The 26,315-nt window shown below is 40.2% G+C and overlaps 1 protein-coding gene across 1 annotated transcript in view; it reads left to right on the top strand.

Annotated features, from left to right (window-relative positions):
- The window catches only part of fa2h (fatty acid 2-hydroxylase), a 44,965-nt gene extending 24,138 nt beyond the window's left edge, over positions 1-20,827 (top strand). Inside the window, exons 2-7 of the mRNA XM_033635420.2 lie at positions 10,734-10,874; positions 16,436-16,578; positions 18,505-18,605; positions 18,831-19,003; positions 20,038-20,290; positions 20,429-20,827. Coding sequence (XP_033491311.1) covers positions 10,734-10,874; positions 16,436-16,578; positions 18,505-18,605; positions 18,831-19,003; positions 20,038-20,290; positions 20,429-20,496 — 879 coding nt within the window. The 3' untranslated portion in view covers positions 20,497-20,827. The remainder of the gene's footprint in view (positions 1-10,733; positions 10,875-16,435; positions 16,579-18,504; positions 18,606-18,830; positions 19,004-20,037; positions 20,291-20,428) is intronic.
- Positions 20,828-26,315: the final 5,488 nt, after the last annotated feature.

The following is a 26,315-nucleotide window of genomic DNA, read 5'->3' as shown; positions in this document are numbered from 1 at the left end:
CAGGCAAAGCTTCTCTTCCTCCGGGCAGCTGCCTCCATCTTGCTTGCTTGGGTCCACAGCTGCCTGCAGGCAGAGCAGTGTGGAAGTAAGGAGTGCTTTTTTTTTCCATAGAAAAAAATTGAAAACGCAAAAAAGATCACATCCAGTTGATGCCTTGCAGCCAGTAGCGCAGTAGATTCAAAACTAGATCAAACTGCGGTTGGAACAATTGCTGGTTTCAGGGCGCCACTCCTGTGGTGTTTCACACCAGACACAAGTAGGTCAGGAAGATTTGGTTTTGTTTGATTGTTTCAGGTAAATGTCAGATATATGGTTCCATATCAATAAAACCACATTGTTATGATACTTTTAGGCAGGTTGTAAATGAGTGGAACTGGCTGCATGACAAGTTTCTCGCTCCTCCCTCAGGTGTAGAACACATAGTGAATTAAAATGGACTGTGATGTTTGACAATCTGCCACATTAAATAGTGGTTAACGATTGATGTTAAATGTGAAAGGTGTTTGCTGCCACTGTGTCATTGGAGGAAAGGATAGATTTCTCTGTGTGTATTCAAAATCTCCACAGACACAACAATATATGTTTTTATCATTTTAGAGGGTGAGAAGAGCAATATTGTAGAGAACCAGTCTTTTTATTCTCTGAAACCAAACAGTGCACTTTATGCTGTTCAAAGGTCATAAAGTCATATAACTATAAATGAAGGCAAACACTGAGGCCATTGGTGACTTACTTCCTGTCTTGGTTATTCCTGGTCAGGCCTATGAGTACAACAAAAACTTTGGTGTCCCAGTGAACGAACACATGTAGGAGCACTGTGTGCACCCATGGTGCTGTGGCTTTGAATTTCCCTAATGAGCTTTGTTTCTTTCCAGCCAATCACCTTCCCATGTTCCACGACAAGCTAAAACCAATCTCTGTCTAAATAATATGTAAAACCTCAGCAAAAGGTTCCCCAGCACCTTGTTTTATCTTTCTTTTATGTACGGAGATAATATTCATCTCCTGTACTTCTTTTTATGGCCTCTGTCAGCTGCAATGTGATACAAGGTGGATGCAAACCCTTTAATTGATTTAAGGGCTATTTTTAGAGTGTTTATTTTCCTAGAATGTGTTAGTTAAGGTTAAGCCCCATTTAAACCTCAGTAGTCAATTTTTTACAGCAATAGAAAACCCATTTGGCTTTTCTTACCCAAAGTCTGATTGGAAGTCAAGGTGAGAAGTCATCATCAAAACAGCAAAACAAGTTATGCTTATGCTCCTGAGGCAACGGTTTCATTCAAAGTTTGAGGCAAGCCTTTGCTTCAGGAGTCTAACTATGAAACCTGGTTTAATAGCAGGAAGTGCCTAATTTGAATGCCTCATACCTAGACTAAATGACTGACAGGAGGATTCCTGTAATGACCTCAGAATTGCCCTTTAAGCCAGCAAACAATACATAATGGTATTGTTGTAGTGGATGGGGTCCAACTTTCAACTAACAAATATAATAAGAATAAGAAATATAAAAAAGGATAATTAGAAGTAGTTTGTACAAGTTTCCTACAGTCCACAGATTACCTTGGTAGAACAGATGTTTCCCTTTACATTTCTGATTACAAGATAACATTTTTAAAATACAGTGGAAACAACTTGCAGTGATCGCAGTTACAGTGATTAACTGTTTCTATGCATCAGAAAACTCAGACAGAATTATTCCTGTACAAATGTTTAAGTAATACACTTAAAGTAATCAAGTAGTCTGCTTACATTGTTTTTTTTGGGTTTTTAATATAATAATAATAAAACTTATGGAAATAACATTTAAAACCACAGAAACTTTTTATGCCTCTGTACCAGCGGCCGTGCCCAGAGGCATTATATTTTCAGGTTGTTTGTCTGTCTATCCATATGTATGTACGTCTGTCTCATTCTTGTGAACATAATCTCAAAAACACCTTGGGGGAATTTCTTCAAATTTGGCACACACATCCACTTGGACTAAACGATGAACTGATTAGAATTTGGTGGTCAAAAGGCAAGGTCACCATGACCTTGCGTCCATCTCATTTTTGTGAACGCAATATCTCAGGAAGGCTTCAAGGGGTTTTTCTCAAATTTGGCAAAAACGTCCACTCATTAAAATTAAGTAATCAATGGTAAAAGGTCAAGGTTACTGTGACCTCACATAACATGTTCCATGTTGTGTCAATAGGATGAAATGATAAAGTGATGACATTTTATATCCAAAAGGTCAAAGGTCAGCTTCACTCTGATCACATTGTTTTACAAAAACACTTTTCTGGCCATTACTTAACGTCATATCTCAGGAACAGAAGGGGAGACATTTGTCATATACTGAATTGGTGACACTAATTTTGATTGCCCACCTTGAAACTATACTGATTGTATAGATCTTCTGTGCTGCCGGGGGAAGATGTGTGTGAAGCATCCATGTTTTCACAGACATGGACGTAAACTGTAAGAGAAACTTGACTGATTTATTGAGGCATACAACCATGAGGCAGTAATTCTAATATTTTTTTTAATTGCCATTTTACCTCACGGTAGCCCATCTGCTTCTGGCTGGCTACATGAGGCTGGTGCTGTATACACTTTAAAATCATGGCGGTAAAAGGAAAGTCATTTTCTCTCAATCAAAGATGTTGCCTGCTTGAATCTCGTGGCTGTTAGTCATGGCTGCTTGTCACGGAGACAGAAAACAAATGCACACAGGGAAAGCACCTGTGGTTGAAGCTGCCCTCGTCATGTAGGATTGATAATGCCGCTGTACTGTATTTTAAAGCAGGCCCACCTGCTATACCAGGCTCAGTTTTAAAGCTACAGTAAAGATACAGGTATTAAGGTGAAGGACCTAACGCATCCATTGGTGACAACCGTGTTGTATCTTGGCTGATAGGGTGCCAAAAAAACACTCCAAAGTTAAGCTAAATGTCGGTGAGGGAAAAAGCAACATTGTCATTTTTTATAATAGTGTATTTAAATATTTCTGAATACTGGGGTCCCTAAACAATCTTGAAACTGCATAGATTTGGTATTACTAAAAACTGAGACTTGATAGCCATGTACTATTTACACTATATCAGTTCTGCACTCATTTGACCAATATTTGATTTATGTAGCCCTCAAGATTGAATAATTAATTCAGAAAAATGTATTTGTTCACTCATGATTTGATCTTATGATTTAACACCTTGCAGTAATTTCTTCAGTCAATTTATGATTTTACCTTTCTCTAATCATTCATTGGAGGACATTTGATTTGAATTGATTGGAAATGTCAATTGGATAGTAATCTGCATGAAAGCTTAAGAAAAAGAAAAGAAACTGATATATAATATAATAATTGTCCGCATATTGTGATCAGTTTGACCCTAAACAGATGGCATCACTATAAGCGGTTTCAATTGTAGTACTTGTCGTAGTAGTAATTAATTTCACCTCTGTTACAAAGAATGGCAACAAAAAAAATGTGTGTCCTATAAAGTTCTTGGATCTGACTTACTAATCTACATGACAGAACTCTGATCATATTTTTCTTTAATATTTTTTGCACTTCTGTTCCTCCTCTCAGAACCTGCTGACAGTTAAGTTGCAATGTTAACAAATGACCTCACTCACACACAGTTGCAAAGGCAAATATCAGTAGTTGTACTTAATAAATTATCAACTTTAATCAACAAATTATTTTACCTCTACGGCATGCACAGATTGATGAAAAGCAGGTGATCAAAGAGGACCTGATTGGTGGATCATAGATTTGCAGACAAACCAACTGTCACCTGCAACTGTCAGAGGAATGGGTGTGGCAAATGAATAAACATCACTCACCACACAGGCGTCTGAAATAGTTTACATGCCTGTGTAGCCACAGATGAACTCATGTCAGGCTACGCGCCTGTCATCGCATTTAAAAAGCTAAGAGAGAATTCAAGTTTTTACTTTTTTAAGTTCACTGGCTTTTGGAGAAGACATTTTTGAAAATATGATGGTAACATTACATGCACACTCAGTGTATACCGGTGTATAGGTATCTGATTTCAAGCAGCAGGTGGATCACAGTGATGACAACCTCACCATGTGTTTGTCTAACTATAATAACATGTCATAAATAAAACAGAACATGAGCCAATCATTGATCAGTATTTGCCCTACAAGCCAAACTGGATCTTCTACCCTTAATCCCAACACAGCCAACCTGTAACTTAAAAAATATTAATGCAGATACTGATGCTTTTCTCGTTTTTATCGTAAGCCTAACACTGTACCACACTTACTGTTCTTACATATAAGCTCAGCAAAATTTCATTTAAAATTAACTAAAACTGTGTGCTCTTTTGTGGCACCATTCTGATGGGTTAATGTGAGCCATTTGATTGCAGTTCCTATTAACTCGTTTGTTTCCATTATCACCTCCTTGGAGACTAAGCCTCACAGCCCCACTGTTGTGCAGTGGGTTTGATTTTGCTCTATCAGAGCATTAAGCAATAGAGGGGGCCTATGTGGGGTGTGTGTACTGTCTGCATTTAAAAAAATGTACACTATGCTCTGCACATATTGGTCCAGGCAGAATCGTGAGATGTGTGTTTGCATTACCCGTTTGGCAGAGACGTTGACCGTGACTTAAAGTAAGTGAATGTGTTTGAAATTTTGGCAGACTGACACATTTATAGTAAAGCTTTGCTTTCCAGCAGTTATATGAGTGAAACTTAGGTGATAGGGAGTCAGGGATATTAGGATATTCACATTCCTAATACCGACCACATCCCCCTGAATTCATTGACAGCACAGAGCTCCAGTCACCTTTGTTAGGCCAGCGGTCTCGTATGTATAAAGTGGGACGAGGTAGAGCTCAATAAACACCAGAATCACACATTACTCAGCCTCTCTCACGTAGGCTTTGGCTGCTGTTGCTGATACAGAGGGTGTGTCTGCTCGTTACTTTTACCAACATAAAGCTATCACGCTGCTTGTTTTGGTGTGTGTGTGTGTGTGTGTGTGTGTGTGTGTGTGTGTGTGTGTGTGAGTACCTGCGTGAATCTGTGACCGGCAGAGAGAAGGAAGTGTGTGTGATGGTGGCTTTGAGCCAATAGCCTTTGCTGTGCTATCCAGTGTGAGCATCACCATGTACAGCATCACCTATAACAACACTAAACAAATGAATGTACACTGTACCCAAAATCTGTCTGATACTGATATTGATTTGTAGACTCTTTCTCTTCTATTTCTTGTGATTTTTGTGCTATACTTCCTCCCTCACTGTCCCCAAACATTTTGTACAATCAAATAATATTAATATTGCCATTAATACTGAGTGTGCATTCCAGATAAAGAGTTGATTGGAATTCTTGACAATTATTAATGGCCACACAAGATTATTAGTTGCTAAACCTGTTTCAAGTCTCTGAATGAGTCATTATGCAAACATAATAATACAGTGTAATAACCTGCACTGTATTAGGACAATAAACATCACATCATTATTATTATTATTATTATTATAATTTTCTATACAGACAGCGTTCTATTGTGGATACTGCAGACAAGACCAGGTAATACAAGATCACTACAGTTCCCTCAGTAATAACAGATTAAAGAAGTATTGATCTCATATTACTTGACGTCAGAGTGAATTACAACATTAAAGTTATTCTTCCAAGACGGACGAGACAGGTTAATGGTCCCTTTGTTTGTTTCTTTTTTTTTTTCTTTCTTTTTTTTTTTGGTACACTGTGATAATGGGGGGTGTAACGTTGCCTCTGTAGGTGTTAAATTGCCAGGGTGATGTTAGTAACAAACCATAGGGGACCTGTGTGTTTGTGTGTGAGTGTCTGAGTAAGTGTGTGTGCTTGTGCTTGTGCTTGTGCATGTGTCTGAAACCAACCAGCTGATAAATATTTCACTTGACTGACAGGAACTGACAGCCAGTGACAAACTTGAAGGATGAGCAGCCAATTGCAGATCAGAGAAGGGAGATGAGTTCTGTAACTTTGAATTTCTTTGGATTTTGAGTGTTTAGTCATGGACGAAGGAGAAGCAGACGAAGCAAGGGTGCTCAAAGTTTTGATGACTTCCAATTTAGGGAGCCAGCATATGATCGAGGGCCATGCAGGAAACATGCAATTGTGAATTGTCTACCGAAATTGCTAACTTTAGCTTATAGCACTAGTATTGATGGCCGAATGTAATTCCTGCAACACTCGTGAGGTGCCACTAGATGCTTGTTAGGGGGCACAGTTAGAAGCAGTAGACAAGTAGTGTATTAAACAAAAGCTATTGAAAGTGAAAGTATTTAAATGGACCACAAAGTATAAAAATATAATGCATGCATTTCATGTCACACTCGGGGGCCACTCAAAATGTTTCCTAGGGACTCCGTCTCTGGGATGACTACTTCACCTTGTGTTTGTGTATCTATAATAACATCATGAATAGATTAAGAACAGGAACCAATTAATGATCAGTATTATGAAAAGACAATCTGGCACCTTCCTACTTTAATACCATGACAGACTAAACTGTACTCATAAAAGGTCAGCAAAAGCTCATTTAAAAGCCTGAAGAAACTAAAACTGTGTGCTCTTTTGCAGCACTGTTCTGATGGGTTAATGTGAGCCATTTGATTGCAGTTCCTATTGACTCTTATGTTTCCATTGTCAGCTCCTTGGAGACTAAGCCTCTGTGTTGTGCCATGGATTTGATTTGCTCTATCAGAGCATTAAGCAATAGAGAGGGCACCTGTGTGAGGTGTGTGTACTGTTTGCATCAACAAAATGTACTTTTAAGTGGAATGTGGAGGTTTGCACAGATTTGTCAAGGCAGAATCGTGAGGTCTGTGTTTGCGGTGATTGTTTGGCAGAGACATTGACCATGATTTAAAGTGAATATATTTGAAATGTTGGCACATTTACAGTGAAGCATAAACTGAGTGTTTTGTCTTGACGAAGGAAAAGCAGATAAAGAAATATTTCACTGTATCCTGTAAAAAAAACAGTATGCACATTATATTTAATCAAGTATTCAAGTCACTCATATCTTTTCCACCATATGGTTAAATTCACTGCCTCCATTTGTCACTCATGCATTAAATCATTGATTGAGCTGCTTCTGTCGTGCCTGACCACTATAAACAGCTCACCACAGTGGCAGGAAAAGGAAAGTCTGAGTCAGATTTTGATGAACCTCAAAGTGTGATGGGTGTATCAGGCAGGTTTACTGGGTAAAAATAGGTCACCACAGGAGTTCAATGGCTATGTTTACACACTACAAAATCATCCATGTTCTGCCACTAGTCGGAGAAAGACAGTATTCCTACTAATCTGTTCACATGTTTGATGAAAAAGAATGTTCCACTTACACGCTTGTTTACATGCAGCTGAGCATACTCTGATTAACCCGCTCTAACATATCGTTTATCACGTTAAAATATAGGAAAATGGAATGGCTGTAGCTGCCTGTGTTTATTTGCTTCATTGCATCAAAATAGGATCTTTTAAAGTTTCCTGCTGGTGGTGGACTTTTTGGACCGTGTGAACACAGCCTCTGTTTTTCATGCTTTCTTAGGTTGGTGTTGAGATGTTTGTGCATATCCAAAACCCTGTTGATATCCAAGTCTTGTATAATAATTAAAATAAGTGTTTTTCTCCTGACCAGAAATGTGGGGTTTCTTTTGGGCATGCATCTCTACTCCAACATTGCAAACTGTTAACAAGTTGGTTTGTGTGCCACATCTCCATGACAATGCACAGAGCCGACCCTAAAAGGAGTCTGTGTGTCTTACTACCTCACAGGTGGTAAACATTTTAAACTACAGCTGTGAAAAGATACAATTAAAGCTTGAGTATTTGATTTGTGGGAATTAGGATCACTGCAGATTTCCATTCAAAGTGACACATTTTTAGTGTGAGCAGACATGTTTTTGCCTCTGTTCATGCCAACTTTGTATACATTGATGCTACCTTGTTCTTCTTGCTGCTTTTCTTTACATGAAAACAAACCTGCTTGTAAAGGCTTATTTACATCTTCATCTGTTTATTTGCATTTTGCATCAACATCTTGAGATCTGGGGTGTCGGTGGCTTAGTGGATAGAGTAGGTACCCTTGTACAAAGTCTTTGTCCTTCCTGCCTGGGGCCCTTTGCTGCATGTCGCTCCCTCTCTCTCTCTCCCTTTCACACTCAACTGTCCTATCAATTAAAGGCAAAACGCCCAAAAATAATTTAAAAAAAAAACAACAACTTGAGATCTTTAAGACTGTGCCCTTATAGATCCACAGCAGTGTGTGTGTGAGGTGGCTACTGTTGCCACTTCCTGTATTTGTCAGGGTGACTGTGTACAAGCTACTAATGCTTCATTCAAATAGGCCCACAACACTTTTTTTTCAGCCCCACTGTCAAAGTCAGGCGTGAGATTTGATTAGGAAAACAGTCTGAATATTGCACTTTTTGCATTTTCACACATGGTGATTTTTCTTTTCAGCTGTCACATTATGGTCCTCTGTCCAACTGCCGCCTGTCTTACTGAGTACACACATAGTCTGCCTTTCTAATGAGGGTTATGAAAAAGTAGTGAATGGGTCACAGTTATTTAGATGTACTCCAGAAACCTGGTATTAGATTTCTCACTATTTTAGCAAGAAAGACAGTAGCGTGCATCTTAAAAAAACCTGCAGAATCATCAAAGATAACAAAACATAATGTCCAATCAATGAATGATCAGTGTGCAGTGTTTGCCTGTTTACCTGTGGAAATGGTGACAGAACCACCAGTTGCAGATGTTTGTCAGTTCAAAGGTTCAAACACTGAAAATCATAATGTTAAATGTTAAGGTATATGACACACGTGACCATAACCATTTTTGAAACAATGAATACCTGCTTAAAGTGCAGACTCTCAGCTTTCATTTAAGGCTTTTTTCAAAAATGTAGTATGAACCATGTAGGAATGACAACCATTTCTTCACACAGTCCCCCAACTTTAAGGGCTCATAAGTATTTGGACAAACTAACATAATCATCAATTAAACAGTCAGTTTTAATACTTGGTTGCAAATCCTTTACAGTCAATGACTGCCTGAAGTTTTGGACACATAGGCATCATCAGATGCTGGGTTTCTTCCCTGGTGATGCTCTGCCAGCCCTTTACTGCAGCCGTCTGCACTTCCTGCTTGTGTTTTGGGTGTTTTGCCCTCAGTTTTGGCTTAAGCAAGAGAAACGCATGCTCAGTTGGATTCAGGTCAGATGATATGACTTGGCCATTGCAGAACATTCCACTTCTTTGCCTTAAAAATGTCTTTGGTTGCTTTTGCAATATGCTTCAGGTCATTGTCCAACTGCACTGTGAAGCATCGTCCAATGAGTTTTGAAGCATTTGGTTGAATCTGAGCAGATAATGGTGCCCCAAACACTTCAGCTTTCATCCTGCTGCTCTTGTCAGCAGTCACATCATCAATAAATACAAGAGAACCAGTTCCACTGGCAGCCATACATGGCCATGACATAACAGTACCTCCACCATGCTTCACTGATGAGGTGGTGTGCTTTGGATCATGAGCAGTTCCTTCCCTTCTTCCTTCTCTTGTCTTCCTATCATTCTGGTAGTTGATCTTTGTTTTATCTGTCCATAGTATGCTGTTCCACAACTGTACAGGCTTTTTAGATGGTTTTTGACAAACTCTAATCTGGCCTTCCATTTTTAAGGCTAACCAATGGTTTGCATCTTGTGATAAACCCTCTGTATTTATTCTAGTGAAGTCTTGTTTTGCTTACAAGAGCAGCAGGATGAAAGCTGAAGTGTTTGGGGCACCATTATCTGCTCAGATTCAACTAAATGCTTCAAAACTCATTGGACGATGCTTCACAGTGCAGTTGGACAATGACCTGAAGCATATTGCAAAAGCAACCAAAGACATTTTTAAGGCAAAGAAGTGGAATGTTCTGCAATGGCGAAGTCATATCATCTGACCTGAATCCAACTGAGCATGCGTTTCTCTTGCTGAAGCCAAAACTGAGGGCAAAACACCCAAAACACAAGCAGGAAGTGCAGACGGCTGCAGTAAAGGGCTGGCAGAGCATCACCAGGGAAGAAACCCAGCATCTGATGATGTCTATGGGTCCAACACTTCAGGCAGTCATTGACTGTAAAGGATTTGCAACCAAGTATTAAAACTGACTGTTTAATTGATGATTATGTTAGTTTGTCCAAATACTTATGAGCCCTTAAAGTCGGGGACTGTGTGAAGAAATGGTTGTAATTCCTACATGGTTCATACTACATTTTTGAAAAAAGCCTTAAATGAAAGCTGATAGTCTGCACTTTAAGCAGGTATTCATTGTTTCATTTAAAACCCATTGTGGTGGTGTACAGAGCCAAAATGACGACAACTGTATCATTGTCCAAATAATTATGGACCTGACTGTAACAGCAGAGAGGAGCAAAAGGCAGCCACTCTGGAAATAATGAACTAAGTGACTCAGCCTACACACACACACACACACACACACACACACACACACAGACACACACACTGAACACATACACAAAACTGTTGATCTATGACTTTTGTAAAATGACATGAACATGGAAAAGGATTAAGATGCTTAATGACTACAAATGTAACCACCTGTGAGTCCAGGGGAAACAGAGGAGACATCCGCTTCGCCATTTTGTCACAGCTCTGATCATGGGTCTACCTTTCTGTTGTTAAATATGTCTTTTTTTTCTTGTTTCTCTTCAGACTCTGAGAGAGAGGAGGACGGCCAGTGAGCAGTCAGAAGGAAAGACAGCAGAAAAGACGACAGACACGAAGGTGAAAGAGGAGGACACGGAGGACGAGAATGACGCGTACAACCGCTGCAGCCCTGTGGACCTGGACAAGGTGTGTGTGTTGTGTGTGTGTGTGTGTGTGTGTGTGTGTGTGTGTGTGTGTGTGTGTGTGCATTGGTGATGGGGGTTAGAAGAAGAGTGAAGAGTCATGAGGTTATTCACCCTGCCTTGTTCCAAAACTGTCCCTGTTTGTTAGTAGACTCTGAAGTTCTCACACGGCCAGACAAGAGCCTGTGCAAACACACACACACACACACACACACACACACACAGATGTGTCAGTGATAATAATGTACAAACACCTAACCACAACTTAAAGGAACCCACAAAATGACCATGTGTAAATCACTAAGTCATGCAGTGCTAGCTTTAATTTGTGAAGAAAACTTCCCAAAACAAAAAAAACAGTGGAACATTTTGATTTATTGCGGGCCACATTTAACAACAGCAGGACTATATCAAAACATCTGTTTACAAACTTGCACACAACTTGTGCCGTATATCCAGGCATATGCTCAGTTCTTCCCAAACGTGTATTTTTGCTGAAAACCCCTACTGTAGTATTGGAGTCTGGCTTTGAAGAGAAGATAGATCAGTTTCACTTTCAATCCGGTTCAAGTGCTACGGCTTTAGTAAAAATGCAGGTGTTTGGGAAGTATTGAGCATGCAGTTACTTTTTTTTTTTTATTATTATTATGGCTGAATAAAAAAGACTTTGATATTTCTACATGAGTTGTTTAAGAGTTTGTATAGTTTTGCTGTTGTTAAATGTGGTACTGACCCCCAGTCAATCAATAAATCAGTATGTTTGCCATTTTCCATGGAGACATTGAAGGTTATGGTTTGACTTATTAATTTTAATTTTTTAATTATTGCTGTTCCCTTAAAGGAATAGTTCCTGTCTGCTCTTGTGTGAACAACTTAAAGACGGACACCACCTAAATAAGGAACTCTAATATGTTATTCCCATAGCCTTGGGAAAATCAATCAGTATTTGTCAACATGAGCTACTCTCTCTCAAAGTCAGAAACCAGAGAAGTGAGTATCAAACTTGTGATGTCATAGGGCATTAAGTCTGGAGCTGTTCCGCAGACAGTGAATAGGAGACTGATTTTGTGGACCTACACAATGTTTTTTTTTTTCTTCTTTTTCACAAATGAGCTTTATTCTGTGGTAGCATTCTCAGTTCTGAAACAGGAAATGTACCTATATACTCTGAGCAGCCCCTTGGGTGCTCTCAGTGTTGACTATAACACTCAGTACGTTTGCATGGACAGTTTAATTCCAATTTTAATCGGAATGAAAGGCCATTCCGATTAAAAGTGGTCATGTAAACGGTCATTCCGATCAAAAAATGGTCATTCCGATTGAAAATTCAATCCGATTAAAGGGGGTGGTTTATTCCGTTTGTCATTCCGAATGAAAGAAATTTATGCGCATGTATACACTCATTCCTCTTTAAATTCATTCCGGTCTTTCTGCGCATGCTCGTTTCCTTGCCCTTCTGGCGCGATGACGTATATAGCGCATAGCAACGGGCTGCATAGCAACAGGCTGAGATAGAGCAGTCAGACTTGTTGCACTCACTGGTTTCCATTGGCCACAGCAGGGTCTTCTGTCTCCCTTCTCCTCCTCAACAGATGAAGCATTAGCAGAACAAGGTTGTTGTCGTACTGCTGCTTCAAGAATATAAGCAAAACACGCCCGAAGAAGGCACTAAGAACGGCGTCGTCAAGTATCTTGTTATCCAGAGCGAGGACTACAGTGTTTTCTTCCGGTAAACGTAAACACGTAACATCCGCCCCGCCCCCTATCCAATCAGAAACCTTCCCTGCCCCAAACCTTGCGCAGACCCAAATAAAGGCGACTGAACTGATCTCCCGTGTAAACCCTCATTCAGAATGAATATTTCCCATGTAAACTACCTGGAAAGACTTTAATTCCAAATGATTTCATTCAGATTTATTTCATTCCGAATAAGAAGCCATCATGTAACCGTAGGCAGTGGTTCCCAACTGGTGGGTCGCAGGTCAAGTGACTCACCGACATGTCAAATTTGGGGCGGCAGTAGCTCAGTCCAGAGGGTCGCCGGTTCAAGTCCCCGTCCGGACCAAATGCAGAGCGTGGACTGGTGGCTGGAGAGGTGCCAGTTCACCTCCTGGGCACTGCTGGGGTGCCCTTGAGCAAGGCACTGAACCCCCCAACTGCTTAGGGCGCCAGACCAAGGCAGCCCCCTCACTCTGACATCTCTCCACTTTGTGCATGTATAGGTCCTGTTTGTGCCTGAGTGTGAAAAAATTGAATTTCCCCTCAGGGGAATTAATAAAGTATATAAAAAATTAAATTGAATTAAAAAACACACTTTATTTTGTAGTACAGTGAATTTCTGGGACAGTGCTTTTATTTTGAAGTGCTGAACTGCTGTAGAGTGAGGGACTAACGGACATCTACTTAACAGAGATGGCAAACTAGCTCAACAACATGGCCAAACACAATGCTCAGTATATTAAACTGCATGGACCTTGAACTAATGACAAAGAAGAAAACCAGACCCCATGGCTGGACCATTTGGGAACTACTAGTCTATAACTTATTTCCCAATTCATTGTGTTTGGAGCAGCTGCAGACTTTATACCCTGTGACATCACAAATTTGAGTTTGAGCCCTCTAGTTTGTGTATTTGGGTGCTTCATGTTGCTGTAACAGCATACCAGGTCTTTGCACAACACATTGTGATGACCGATTCAACCAGTCCGTCTTGCTCACTCTGTTGCCAGGCATCAGTGTATTGAGTGAAATGCACGTCTCTCGACTGTTCACATTGTAAACCAGACCTTGACTGGGCCTTATAAACTTTAACGCTTCTCAGTGTTTCCGTCTTTACAGCTACGCCGCATCGTTCAGTTGTTCCAATAAAACAGAGGATTAAATCCCTGTACTGCCTGTGTGAGTGTTTTGGTGTCATTGTAAAATAAATCCCGTGCCTCTCACACCTGCAGAGCGCCAGTGCGGTGTGGTTTCAATAACCAAACCCATAAAGCCTTTCTTTTGTTCTGGCTGCGGTGCTGTGAATGTCATGGTACGTTTCTCATGTGCTGTCCTGTCTGGGGATTTAGAAACAAGATGAAAACAGGGTGTCTGCACATCATAACAGCATTTTATATAAACTTAAACTCTGTGTGTGTGTGTGTGTGTGTGTGTGTGTGTGATTAAATGTATGTGTATATAATGTCAGGACAATCACTCACACCAACTGTTTGATCTGATGTGCTCTCACTAAAGTAGCTACCTTGTTCAGTTAAGCCTTGTTTTATTACGTCGTGTTGTTGACACAGTCCAATTGGCGTTTACACACAGTACAGAGAGAAACTGGAAAAGCAGGAATCTCCCATTATTTAGATACTCACCTGTCCTTTTGAATCAAACATCCAGCCAGTTGATTGTGAGTGTGGGTGTGGGGGTGTTTTATCTGAGCTGCGTTACACTCAGGAATGTGAGGCATGGTTTCACAAATACATGTGGCTCAGTCTTTTTGTTTGTTTTTTTGTCTTTTATTCACCTGTTAATTTTAGATAAAGAAACCATCATCCTTATATTTGGTCTCATGAGCAAACTTCACCTGTTAGATGTTAGAATGCCATTATTATGGCTGGCCTGTCTTGATATGCACAATAAATATTAATCATCCTTAATCTTTATTCTGAAGATCAACAGCATGCCAGTCTGATTGTGATTTATATATGTGATATATATATTCGTAAAGACTTTCCGCCATGTTTTAGAGATGTTCAGATACCATTTTTTCCTTCCGATTACCAGTTGCAACACCTGAACTTGTGTGTCAGCTGATAACAAGTACCAATATGATAACACTGCATAAAAAAGAAATGTAACACTTCTGTTCCCTACTAACCCTGTGTGGTTGTGAAACTATAGCTATTGTTGTGGTATGGCAAGGCTCAGGTTAAAGTCTTTGTAAAACATGATTGTTGTGTTGAAATGTGCAACACTAATTATTGCATACCGTACATATTACCTTTATACTGGTGGGACATGCAGTGTAAATGTTGCCAAATTGCTGCCATGGCTGCCGCTCTGAAACAATAGTTGCCACTGGTGGCACAGTGAACTTGCTGTATACTGCTTTAGAGCAGCACAAAAGAACTGATTTCCAGGAAAATTGCTATTGTATTTGGGTTTAAAACGACTTGATTAGTTTATTAGAAATGACACAGTATTGGATGGGTGCATAGACTCACGTATGTGTGACGTATGTGTGATACCTGAGCCAGTATTTTTGGCAGCGTCAGAGGTATTTGTGATACTGGTGTCAGTAACTGTGACCTGGCAGTGAGTTTTAAATCCAGTGTCATTTTCTGGTTCATAGTGAAACTAATTTGCTTATTTCACACTCTTATCACTTGTGTGTGTCAAGTTCCTGCCCTTGTCACAAGTGTTCTTATCCTCACCATGTGACAGGCGATTTCACTTCTTTGTTTTTTTTAGAACAGGCTAAACATTTAGTCAAGATGTGAGTTCTCTTGTTGACTAATAACAGATGGAGTGCCAATTAGCACCTGACAAACATACATTTCCTGTTGACAAATGTGAATGTGAATATCAGAGTTTTCCAGTTATTAGTATGAACATCTGGTTGCGTAGGGACCAGCTGATTTCATGGCAGTTGTTGTAGTTTAATGATTTGTATCTGACCATTCAGTGCCAGCTAAAGTGCCTTCACATGCTAACCCAACCTGAGTGAATGTGTTTGCATGGTGCTTGACGTCAGGCACAGTGGCTACATGTTGTGTGGCAGATTTTACAGCCGAGGAGAGATCATCTTTCTTTGTGTCGAAATGAGGGTATGTGATATAAACACATTATCAAGGTGGTGACCTGTAATTACCTTTAATCAGCCCAAGTCTCAGCAATCAACCTGACGCAACCGTGTCAGTCCGTGCCTGTTAGGAATGTTGTCAGAGGGGTATCATACGTGAAAAATCATGACCTGGGCAACAATCATTTTTTCCGAAAAAGTAAATCCTAAACACCATTTAAAGTGCAAGAGTTTGGATAATATGACGCTCCTGAAGTAATGCAGCTGAAATTAAGTGTTGGCTGTCTGCTTTAATGTGATCATGTGATGTCTTTACTCTGGTCATGGGTTTACTGTACTCTTCTTCCTCAAGAAAAAATCCTGATGTACGATCAGCTTTCTCGCCCACTTTCCCAGCCTGAAACATTCCTATGGATTTTACAGAACTGACCACAGAGCAGTGTGAAACTTGACTGTACTATCTTCATTGTTAATCCACACCAGAGCAGTGTGTCCCAGGTGTGGCTGTGAGCATGAGGATATTGTAAAGAGCTTATAAAAGCAGCTCAGTCTTTGGTCTTTGGACTCAGAATTATTGTTACAGACACAAACACATACAGGCAGTCACTTCCTTATTGGACAAGTCTTATTATCTTATCAGTTATTACTCTCTGCTGCCACCTGCTGGAGGCAACACAGTCTCTGTTTTAACACTTGCGTGTGCTTTCTCCAACACAGTCACATTTACCTTTAAGAGAATATGGTGTACTAGTTTCTGATCTGTTGTATCTGTACAGGATTTGGTGGATTGGCGGAAGCCCTTGGCATGGCAGGTAGGCCACCTGGGAGAGAAATATGATGCCTGGGTTCACCAACCAGTCGACAGACCAATCAGACTGTTTGGAAACCCCTTCCTGGAGGCCAGCACCAAGACTTCCTGGTAAGAGAGTTTGTCTCTCTTTTATATTATTTAAAGAAATATGACAAGATACAAAGGACACTGTAACTTTTTTTTGTTACATATATAAATGTATGTGTGTCTGTGTGTCTGTGTGTGTGATGCTAATCTAATCACAAACATACATTCAGTTTAATAGACTTGCAAAAAGTCTCTTACCTCTTTTCCACCAACATGGAACTGGTTCTGTCCCGGTTCCTGCACCTAATTTTGAAGTGTTCAGAGCATTTCGACCAAAAATATATTGGTTCAAAACCCAAAAAATTGGTTTTCTGCTGGAACCAAAAAAATAGCAGGTTTTTCTTGACCTGACATCAGAGGGCGTGTCAGATTCTAAAGATTGGAAAAAGAGGACTGAGAAGACAACAATGGAGGAATCAAGTGAGAAAGCATCAAAGAGTGTGCAGTGGTCTCATTGATAGTTGGTCCATGCTTGCTTTTTGGTAAAAACAAATAACTACAATGACATCAAAAATCTGCAGGTAATCCATGTGATCCACCATTTTGTTACTATTGTTAACTTCCAATGTGCATAGTGCAACACCCTCTGTTGATGACACATCCTTGATCACAACGGTTCTGTTCAAAAATGGTGGAAACGTGGGCTGATTCATGATAGCACCGCGGTTCTAGGAATCCTGAACTGAAACAGTCAAAGAACCAGAGTTCATTTGGTGGAAAAGGGGTATTTGTCCGTTCCTGTGCCCACTCCTGAGTGTGAGCAATTCCCAGAAGGTTAAAAAACATGATGACTTTCCTCTAAACCGATATATTACAGCAGGTTTTGTCATCTACAAATGAAGCCTTGTTGCAGAAGCATTATTGACTCAGTTACTGTACCTTTTGACTTATTCAGTAATTCCTAACCAGTGGTATTTGTAACCCATGGGGTAGATCTGCAGATGCTAGGGGGGTATGTGGGAATATTGTAGAGTGGCTGAGCTCATTTAAAAAAAAAAAAAAGAAAAGAAAAAAAAATCATAACTTGGTGTGATTTTGACCTTTAATATATTTACTTTTGCTTCCCACTAACCTGGATCAGTTGTAATACCTCAACATCATGTGCTAGGATTGAGGAAAGTAAACAGAGAAATCGAAGTACAGAGCTAACAGTGCTGGATAAATAACTCCCAAGTGTGTACTATAAATGCAAATTTGGCCAAATCCAATGGAAAAAAAAGGAAGGCAAACCTAAACATCAACAACCTCACGATCAATATGTCCTGTATGGAGAAATACTATTGTACTGATATCCTATTCTATATAATCAAAAGTGTCCCTTTATAAATCAGTTGAAAGGAACACATTTAGAACATGAAGGATTTCTCAATAAAGTGGTACTTGAACTCATCTGAATGGGCTGCTGGAGTACACCAGATAAAGAAAAAGTTTGGTAACCACTGTACTAACACATATAGACTGTTGTTTTCATTGATCCCTAAACCTATTTTAACACTGACATCTTAAAGGTCCAGTTTGAGTGACATCTAGCAGTGAAGTTGCAGATTGCAGCCAACTTAAACCTGTCCCATGTGCCAAGCGTGAAGGATAACTGCTATGGCCAATGCGAAAATGTGAATGGCACTATCTAGAGCCAGTGTGTGGTTTGTCCGTTCAGGGCTACTGTAGAAAAATGGCAGGCCCACTCCATATGTAGATATAAGTGGCTCATTCTAAGGTTATAGAAACACAACAGTTGTTAGTCTCAGGTGATTATACACTACTGAAAACACTTAACCCACTTCACCTTTTTCGGCTAGACTGAGGTTCCTGTTCATCTCACCTTCAGGCCGCATCACCCTCAATAAGATATGATATGATGTGATAGATAGTGTAAAACAGTTGTGACAGAAAGGACCTTACTTCTCAGAGAATGTGACCATATTCGTTTGTGCTCTCTTGCTACAGGTACTGGGTACCAGTGGTGTGGCTTCCTATTGTGTTTTATTACAGTTGGTACTGCTACACCACCCTGGCAAAGGGCACCACCAGACTACACTTTACTTCAGGTAACACACACACACTCACTTGCATGCACACACAGTCATATACAATGCATGCTGATATCATGAACACTGAATCACCTGAGACCCTCGCACACTCTCATTTTCATTTATACATCCACATTCTCATTTGGGCATGCACAAAATCATACCATACATTCAGTGTGTTGTCATTTTCATGTCCTGTTCACGTGTATTTATGTCAATATCTTTATGTGTGTGTGTTGCCAGACTTCTCTATCCCGATCCCTAAGTACATTTTCCCGCTGCTCTTTTTGATGGGCTGGTTCTTATGGTCATTCATCGAGTACTGCATCCATCGCTTTGTCTTTCACATGAAACCGCCAGCCCATAACTACTACCTCATCACGCTACACTTCCTCCTGCACGGACAGCACCACAAGGTACAAACACACCACTGCTGAGGCTGAAGGACAGAGTGGATCTCATCATCATAAAACTGGTTTAATCATAAACTTGTATTTGCTTATTATGAATACTTTATGGCTCGCTTTATGAATAATTTGGTATTGCTGGTTAAGAAACAACTGCCTCTGTATTCCGCATAGTTTCAGTTCTCTTAAAACAAATGTATTTACTGACCTTTAAGAGGGAGATAGCAGGTCAGCAGTATGTGCCCCACAGAAGTGGTATAAATCATCTGAAAGCAGCGAAACTGAAGATTAATTTGAGATACAGCTCAGCACTGTGTGTCAGGTCTTTCTAGTCAAAAAATATGTCATAAACATTGTATTTTGGGGTATGGAGGTATATGATGGCCATTTCTCTCCCTTAATTTTGTCTCATAAGTTGTTGCAACAATTTTTTGGATTGATACTATTTTTAAAACAGATTTAGTGCTACATTTGTTATCATTTTTTACCCCTCAAAAAATGATAACAAATGGTCAAAATCATGCCAGAATACCACATTAAGACACCAAGACCTTAAGAAACACCACAGAAATATCCATACTGTGGTTTGGTATTAAAAAAGTTTGACATTTGGAGATTAATATAAGAATCGCATTTTTCGTATGTTGGATGGCAAGCAATTTTGTTCAGGAAATTGCTCAGAAAACCTACCTTATTGTCAATAAACCTATGAAAGCCATCCGTCCTCTGAATACCCAAGGTCTCTAGTTTGTGGTTATAAAGTTTCATAAGACTTTAATTATCCTAGAGGTCACAACAGATCTTTTTATACAGTGATGTCAACTTTCACCACCATTTTGCACCATTTAACCCCCTTCCTGACAAGCTAGCATGACATGGTTGGTACCATGTTCTCTAGCTTTAAAACACAGCCTGGCACAGCCTCTGAAAGACTAATGTCAGCCAAGGATTGAGGGTGTCCTAGTGGAGTGGAAGAAGTTACCTGTTCTTTTTGCTAGTTTCATGCTTCTTCATGTCTCAGTGTGTGATGTCTGTCTCCACAGTCTCCGTTTGACGGCTCCCGGTTGGTCTTCCCCCCCGGCCTGGCCTCCTTAGTGGTGGGAGTTTTCTATCTAATCCTCTGCAAGACGCTCCCAGAGATCCTGGGGACGTCCGTGTTTGTTGGAGGCCTGTGTGGCTACGTCGTGTACGACATGATCCACTACTACCTTCATTACGGTTCACCCAAGAGAGGCTCGTATATGTACAGCCTGAAGGCCTACCACGTCAAGCACCACTTTGAGCACCAGAGGGCAGGTGAGCACTGGAAACATGAAATCTGATAGACATATACGGCTTAGACCCAGACAGATCTTACACAGTTTGTGGGTTTGATTCTCCTTGCGTCTGCTCTTTGTCTTATCTGTCTAATGTCATCTGTATTTCTCTTTGCAGGTTTTGGAATCACCTCCACGTTCTGGGACCACCCCTTCAACACAGTCATCCCCGATGAGAAATTCTAACACAGAAACGGCTCTCCTGAAGGGCCAAAGGACTTATCAGCCCCCCTCCTTAGTGACCAGCCCACATGCTTTAACCACCCTGACACCCTTAGTCCAAACACTGCAGCCATAGCTTTCACAACCAAAGAGGAGAGTCCACATCTGAGGACTCCTGGGCCACCGCAACTAATCCATACATCCATACCGTATCACATATCGTCCTGCTTTTTGATTCCAGCCAGCAACACATTCTTTGCCGAAGCTAAGTCATCTGGATGTGTGTGTGTGTGTGTGTGTGTGTGTGTGTGTGTGTGTGTGTCGACCAGTCTGCACTTTTTTCACACTGTGATCATTCCTGCACAGCTGCAAGGCCTTTCTGTGCCATCTTTTTTATAACCAAAGCAGCATCTACTACTGCTGTGCTCTTCACTGCACTGACATCACCAGCCAACATAGCCATTCACAGCATCATAATGTACACATAGAGGGGGGCAATAGAGAAAGAGAGGGACACACACACACACACACACACATGAACAGACACGAACAGACACATACAAGCACGTGCACATCTGTGTATGTTGAGTGTTGTGGTTCAATTTAAGGTGAAGTAATGATGTTCAAAATCACACTGAAGAGATACTCAAAATACACACTTTACTCCCAACCCCTGAATATTTGCCAACAGCATATAACACATGAACAGAATCACATCTATCAGTGGAAATGCACACGCACACATAGGCACATGCACACATAGGGGCCTGAGCAATGGACCAAGCAGAGCAGCTGCACACCCACTATTTGACTTAGGGGATCAAATGTGTGTTCTTGCATCCCTGCTTTTTCATCAACTTTTTTAAATATTTGAGTTGGATCACAAAGTTCTCTCCATTTCATATGTAGTATAGTACACAATAATATAAGCACACAATACAAATACTCTGTTTAACCCAATTTAGGCGAGGGGTGCAAAAAGTACGCTGCAGTTGTAATTTGGCATTTTCAAGCTTTTCACCAGAAATAAAACAGCTTTCATTTGATGAGAAGTCAAAGGAAGTCCCCTCTCCCATTAGCGCCAGCGCTGATACCACTCTTGCACCCTCACTTTTTCTTATAACCAGGAGCACATTGTCCAACTTCCCTCGGAGGATGACGGAGGGAAAAGGAAGTGATAGATGGTAGGTGAATGTGGAAGACGGAGAAGGAAGGGATGTGACAGAGTGGCAGAGAGTGTGTGAGAGAGTGAGTGTAAAGACTGAACAAGAGAAAGCCCCCAAACCGGTGAACCAACTCAGGAAACAAACTTCATCTTTCCTCTAAACTATCTGCAGCTTTTCCTTATCATCTGTACGTCTCTCTTTGCTGTCGACCACTAAGCTACCCAGCTACGCTGCTACACTCTGTTATTCTGTATGTTTTTAACAGTCAACAGGAGTTCCCTCCACCATGTTTGGTCTCGCTGTGTTTTGTAAACAGCTGTGAACAGAAAACATCTGGATGCTGAGAGATTTATTTGGCAGTTTAGATTTAATTTATTACTAATCAGCAAAGCTGCAGAAGTGAAATGATACTGCAGGGCACGAATGCAATGTTCTGATCATGTCATGTAAAGCAGAGTCCTGAATGTTTGAAACCACTGGAGATATATTTTTGCAAGTCTTTTGTAATATTCCCGTCGTTTTCTTTTGTTTTTCATCATTAATGATACAACAAAGATGTAGAAAAATATTTTGTAAGATGCTTTGTACAGGAAAAGAGATTCTTTAATCGCACCAGCTTGAGCAGTGTGAGCAGATGTTTTCATATTGACAGATTAGACAGATACATTTAGATGTAAAGATGGATGGATGTGATGTCATGGTGTCAGAAGGACAGAGCTGAAGGCATGAGGCCAGCCTGTCAGACTTTCCGCTGTGGGGATCTAGGGGTCAAAGGGTCAGTGGGCGTGATAACAATGGCTTCATTTTCTCAAGGGAAAATTATTTTAAAAAATGATTGATTTCAACAGAGACTAATCAGAACTTGGATCTCTGGAAAATTAAGCTGAGGGTGAGTTTTAGTCCCTTAGGACCCACCCTCAAGTCTCACTCCATCCATTGAAAGCCACTGTTTTTATTGGCCCTGCAGATCCCTACAGGATGACGATGGATGAACCATCTGACTGGACAGCAGGAGGTCTTGACAGTGACTGGCGGATCCTCGAAATGTCTCCTCTACACACCTGACAACAACACTTACTACTAAAGCAGAACAAACTTAATTAAAACCATTTACATAAATACGTTGAGCACAGTGAGAATAAACTACAATTGCAGAAAACCATTTGTATCTACTTTCCTAGTTTTAAGAGACACCCCATTCACATAATATATTTAAAAAAATATTATAAAAAATATTAAATAACATGCAAAATCTATTTCAGACTGTTCTAACTTTTGAAGAAGAGTAAAATGATTCTATTTGCATTGCTTTTTTCTTAATAATAAATGCAGCAATAATAATGTCTGTAGGTAAACCTTAAGAGGGCTGTGTCACCAGAATACTGTTAGTGATTATACCAGTCATGGCCGGCAGGATTGAGCTATAACTGCACAGAAATATGTCTACAGCACATATATCTGTTTAAAAAAAAACCACAACACCGACTGTCTTACAATACGCAGTCCAGCTGAATGAATGTCCAGTGTATCCTGAAGAAAGAATTTTGACTTAATGACTGTACCACAAAGACGTTGCTTCAGAGAGGACCAAAAATTATTTTTGTTGTTGGTAATAATGGTGGAGATAGTGATGACCATAATAACGATGATGGTGATGATGAGTGTAATAATGCATACTGATTGTGACGGCTGCTTGGCAAAGTGAAATGACTCCACCTGTTGGAATGAAGTACATATAGATCTTATTTATGTATATTTATATGATACAGATGAAAGAGCAACTTGTACTCCGTGTTTCTGACAAGTGAACTTTTCCTTGTGCTAAATGATGCAGCATAAAATAATATTTCCTAAATCTGTTTACTATAATAGCTTATAACTTTTATTTTGGAATTTTAAATGTCTATGCAAATGCAACGGTATTTGTAAATAAATGTATATTTCTGATGTCAGTCTGTTTTCGTTTTTGTTTGACCACTGTTCATTATACATTTAGAAGTCAAGGGATCACCAACATTATCATACAATTTATCTTAAGGGCGACATGAATGTCTTATTTTGATGAAAATCCATCAAATAGTTGTTGGGATATTTTAGTCAGGACCAAAATGGTGGACACCCAACAGACATTGTTGGTTCTATAGCTATAGCACTTGTGCAGCTAAAATATACACATTCAGAACAGTTTTAAAGATGCAATAATAGCATATAAATTACACTCAGATAGCCCCATATTGTTTAGAGCATTTGTTCTTAAGATGTGGTAATGTTGGTCAGTTAGTTGATCAGTCAACCACTTTTCGTCCACATACAGTCAGGTCCATAATTATTTGGACAATGATACAGTTGTCGTCATTTTGGCTCTGTACACCACCACAATGGGTTTTAAATGAAACAATGAATACCTGCTTAAAGTGCAGACTCTTAGCTTTCATTTAAGGCTTTTTTCAAAAATGTAGTATGAACCGTGTAGGAATGACAACCATTTCTTCACACAGTCCCCCAACTTTAAGGGCTCATAAGTATTTGGACAAACTAACATAATCATCAGTTAAACAGTCAGTTTTAATACTTGGTTGCAAATCCTTTACAGTCAATGACTGCCTGAAGTGTTGGACACATAGGCATCATCAGATGCTGGGTTTCTTCCCTGGTGATGCTCTGCCAGCCCTTTACTGCAGCCGTCTGCACTTCCTGTTTGTGTTTTGGGTGTTTTGCCCTCAGTTTTGGCTTCAGCAAGAGAAATGCATGCTCAGTTGGATTCAGGTCAGATGATATGACTTCGCCATTGCAGAACATTCCACTTCTTTGCCTTAAAAATGTCTTTGGTTGCTTTTGCAATATGCTTCAGGTCAATGTCCATCTGCACTGTGAAGCATCATCCAATGAGTTTTGAAACATTTAATTGAATCTGAGCAGATAATGTAGCCCCAAACACTTCAGCTTTCATCCTGCTGCTCTTGTAAGCAAGACAAGACTTCACTAGAATAAATACAGAGGGTTTATCACAAGATGCAAACCATTGGTTAGCCTTAAAAATGGAAGGCCAGATTAGAGTTTGTCAAAAACCATCTAAAAAGCCTGTACAGTTGTGGAACAGCATACTATGGACAGATAAAACAAAGATCAACTACCAGAATGATGGGAAGACAAGAGAAGGAAGAAGGGAAGGAACTGCTCATGATCCAAAGCACACCACCTCATCAGTGAAGCATGGTGGAGGTACTGTTATGTCATGGCCATGTATGGCTGCCAGTGGAACTGGTTCTCTTGTATTTATTGATGATGTGACTGCTGACAAGAGCAGCAGAATGAAAGCTGAAGTGTTTGGGGCACCATTATCTGCTCAGATTCAACCAAATGCTTCAAAACTCATTGGATGATGCTTCACAGTGCAGATGGACAATGACCTGAAGCATATTGCAAAAGCAACCAAAGACATTTTTAAGGCAAAGAAGTGGAATGTTCTGCAACGGCCAAGTCATATCATCTGACCTGAATCCAACTGAGCATGCGTTTCTCTTGCTGAAGCCAAAACTGAGGGCAAAACACCCAAAACACAAGCAGGAAGTGCAGACGGCTGCAGTAAAGGGCTGGCAGAGCATCACCAGGGAAGAAACCCAGCATCTGATGATGCCTATGTGTCCAACACTTCAGGCAGTCATTGACTGTAAAGGATTTGCAACCAAGTATTAAAACTGATTGTTTAACTGATGATTATGTTAGTTTGTCCAAATACTTATGAGCCCTTAAAGTCGGGGGACTGTGTGAAGAAATGGCTGTAATTCCTACACGGTTCATACTACATTTTTGAAAAAAGCCTTAAATGAAAGCTAAGAGTCTGCACTTTAAGCAGGTATTCATTGTTTCATTTAAAACCCATTGTGGTGGTGTACAGAGCCAAAATGACGACAACTGTATCATTGTCCAAATAATTATGGACCTGACTGTATCTCAACAACTATTGGAACTATTGGATGAATTTTGATGAAATTTTGTGGAGACATTCATGGTCCCCAAAGGATAAAACATATTGACCTCATAGTTATTAGTAATTACCTAACTTCCCCTCTAGTGCCTCAAAGGTTAACATTTTGTTATGATGCCTCCTTGCCAGCGATAGCCATGGCTGGTGGTGTTTTCGGGTCATCTGTCCATCCATCCGTCCTATTGTTGTAAGATCTCAAGAATGCCTTTAAGGGACTTTCTCAAGTGGACATTTGCATGCAAATTCCCTCACATCTAAAGAAATTCCCCAAACTTATTAGGTCACTGTGACCTTGTCATTCTTGTAAACAGGATATCTCAAGAACGCCTTGGGGATTTTTTTCAAATTTGGCACAAACATTCACTTGGACTCACAGATGTACTGATTTTTTTTTTTTTTTAAAGATATTTTTCTGGGCATTTTTAAAGGTAGGGTCTGGAGGATTTTCCAGTTGCTGTTTGTAAACACACATTCAAATTCGGCCCCTCCTATCAGGCTCAACTCTCCCGGGTGTATGGAGCCCGGAGGTACGGAAGAAGGTTTCACAGAAGAGGTTCAGGCAAGGCTCGCGCTGGTGCACACTTGGACACGCTCGTGCACGGCACCTGCGCTCTCTCGGAAATCTCCGCCCAGAAGCGGTCCGAGCTCACAAAAACATCAAAATACAGTTAAAGGGCAGGAGCTCTGCA

Source organism: Epinephelus lanceolatus, chromosome 5 (assembly GCF_041903045.1).
Source record: "Epinephelus lanceolatus isolate andai-2023 chromosome 5, ASM4190304v1, whole genome shotgun sequence".
Lineage (NCBI taxonomy): Eukaryota > Metazoa > Chordata > Actinopteri > Perciformes > Serranidae > Epinephelus > Epinephelus lanceolatus.
The sequence above is the reverse complement of the archived record's forward strand: the minus strand, read 5'-3'. Positions and strand labels throughout refer to the sequence as shown.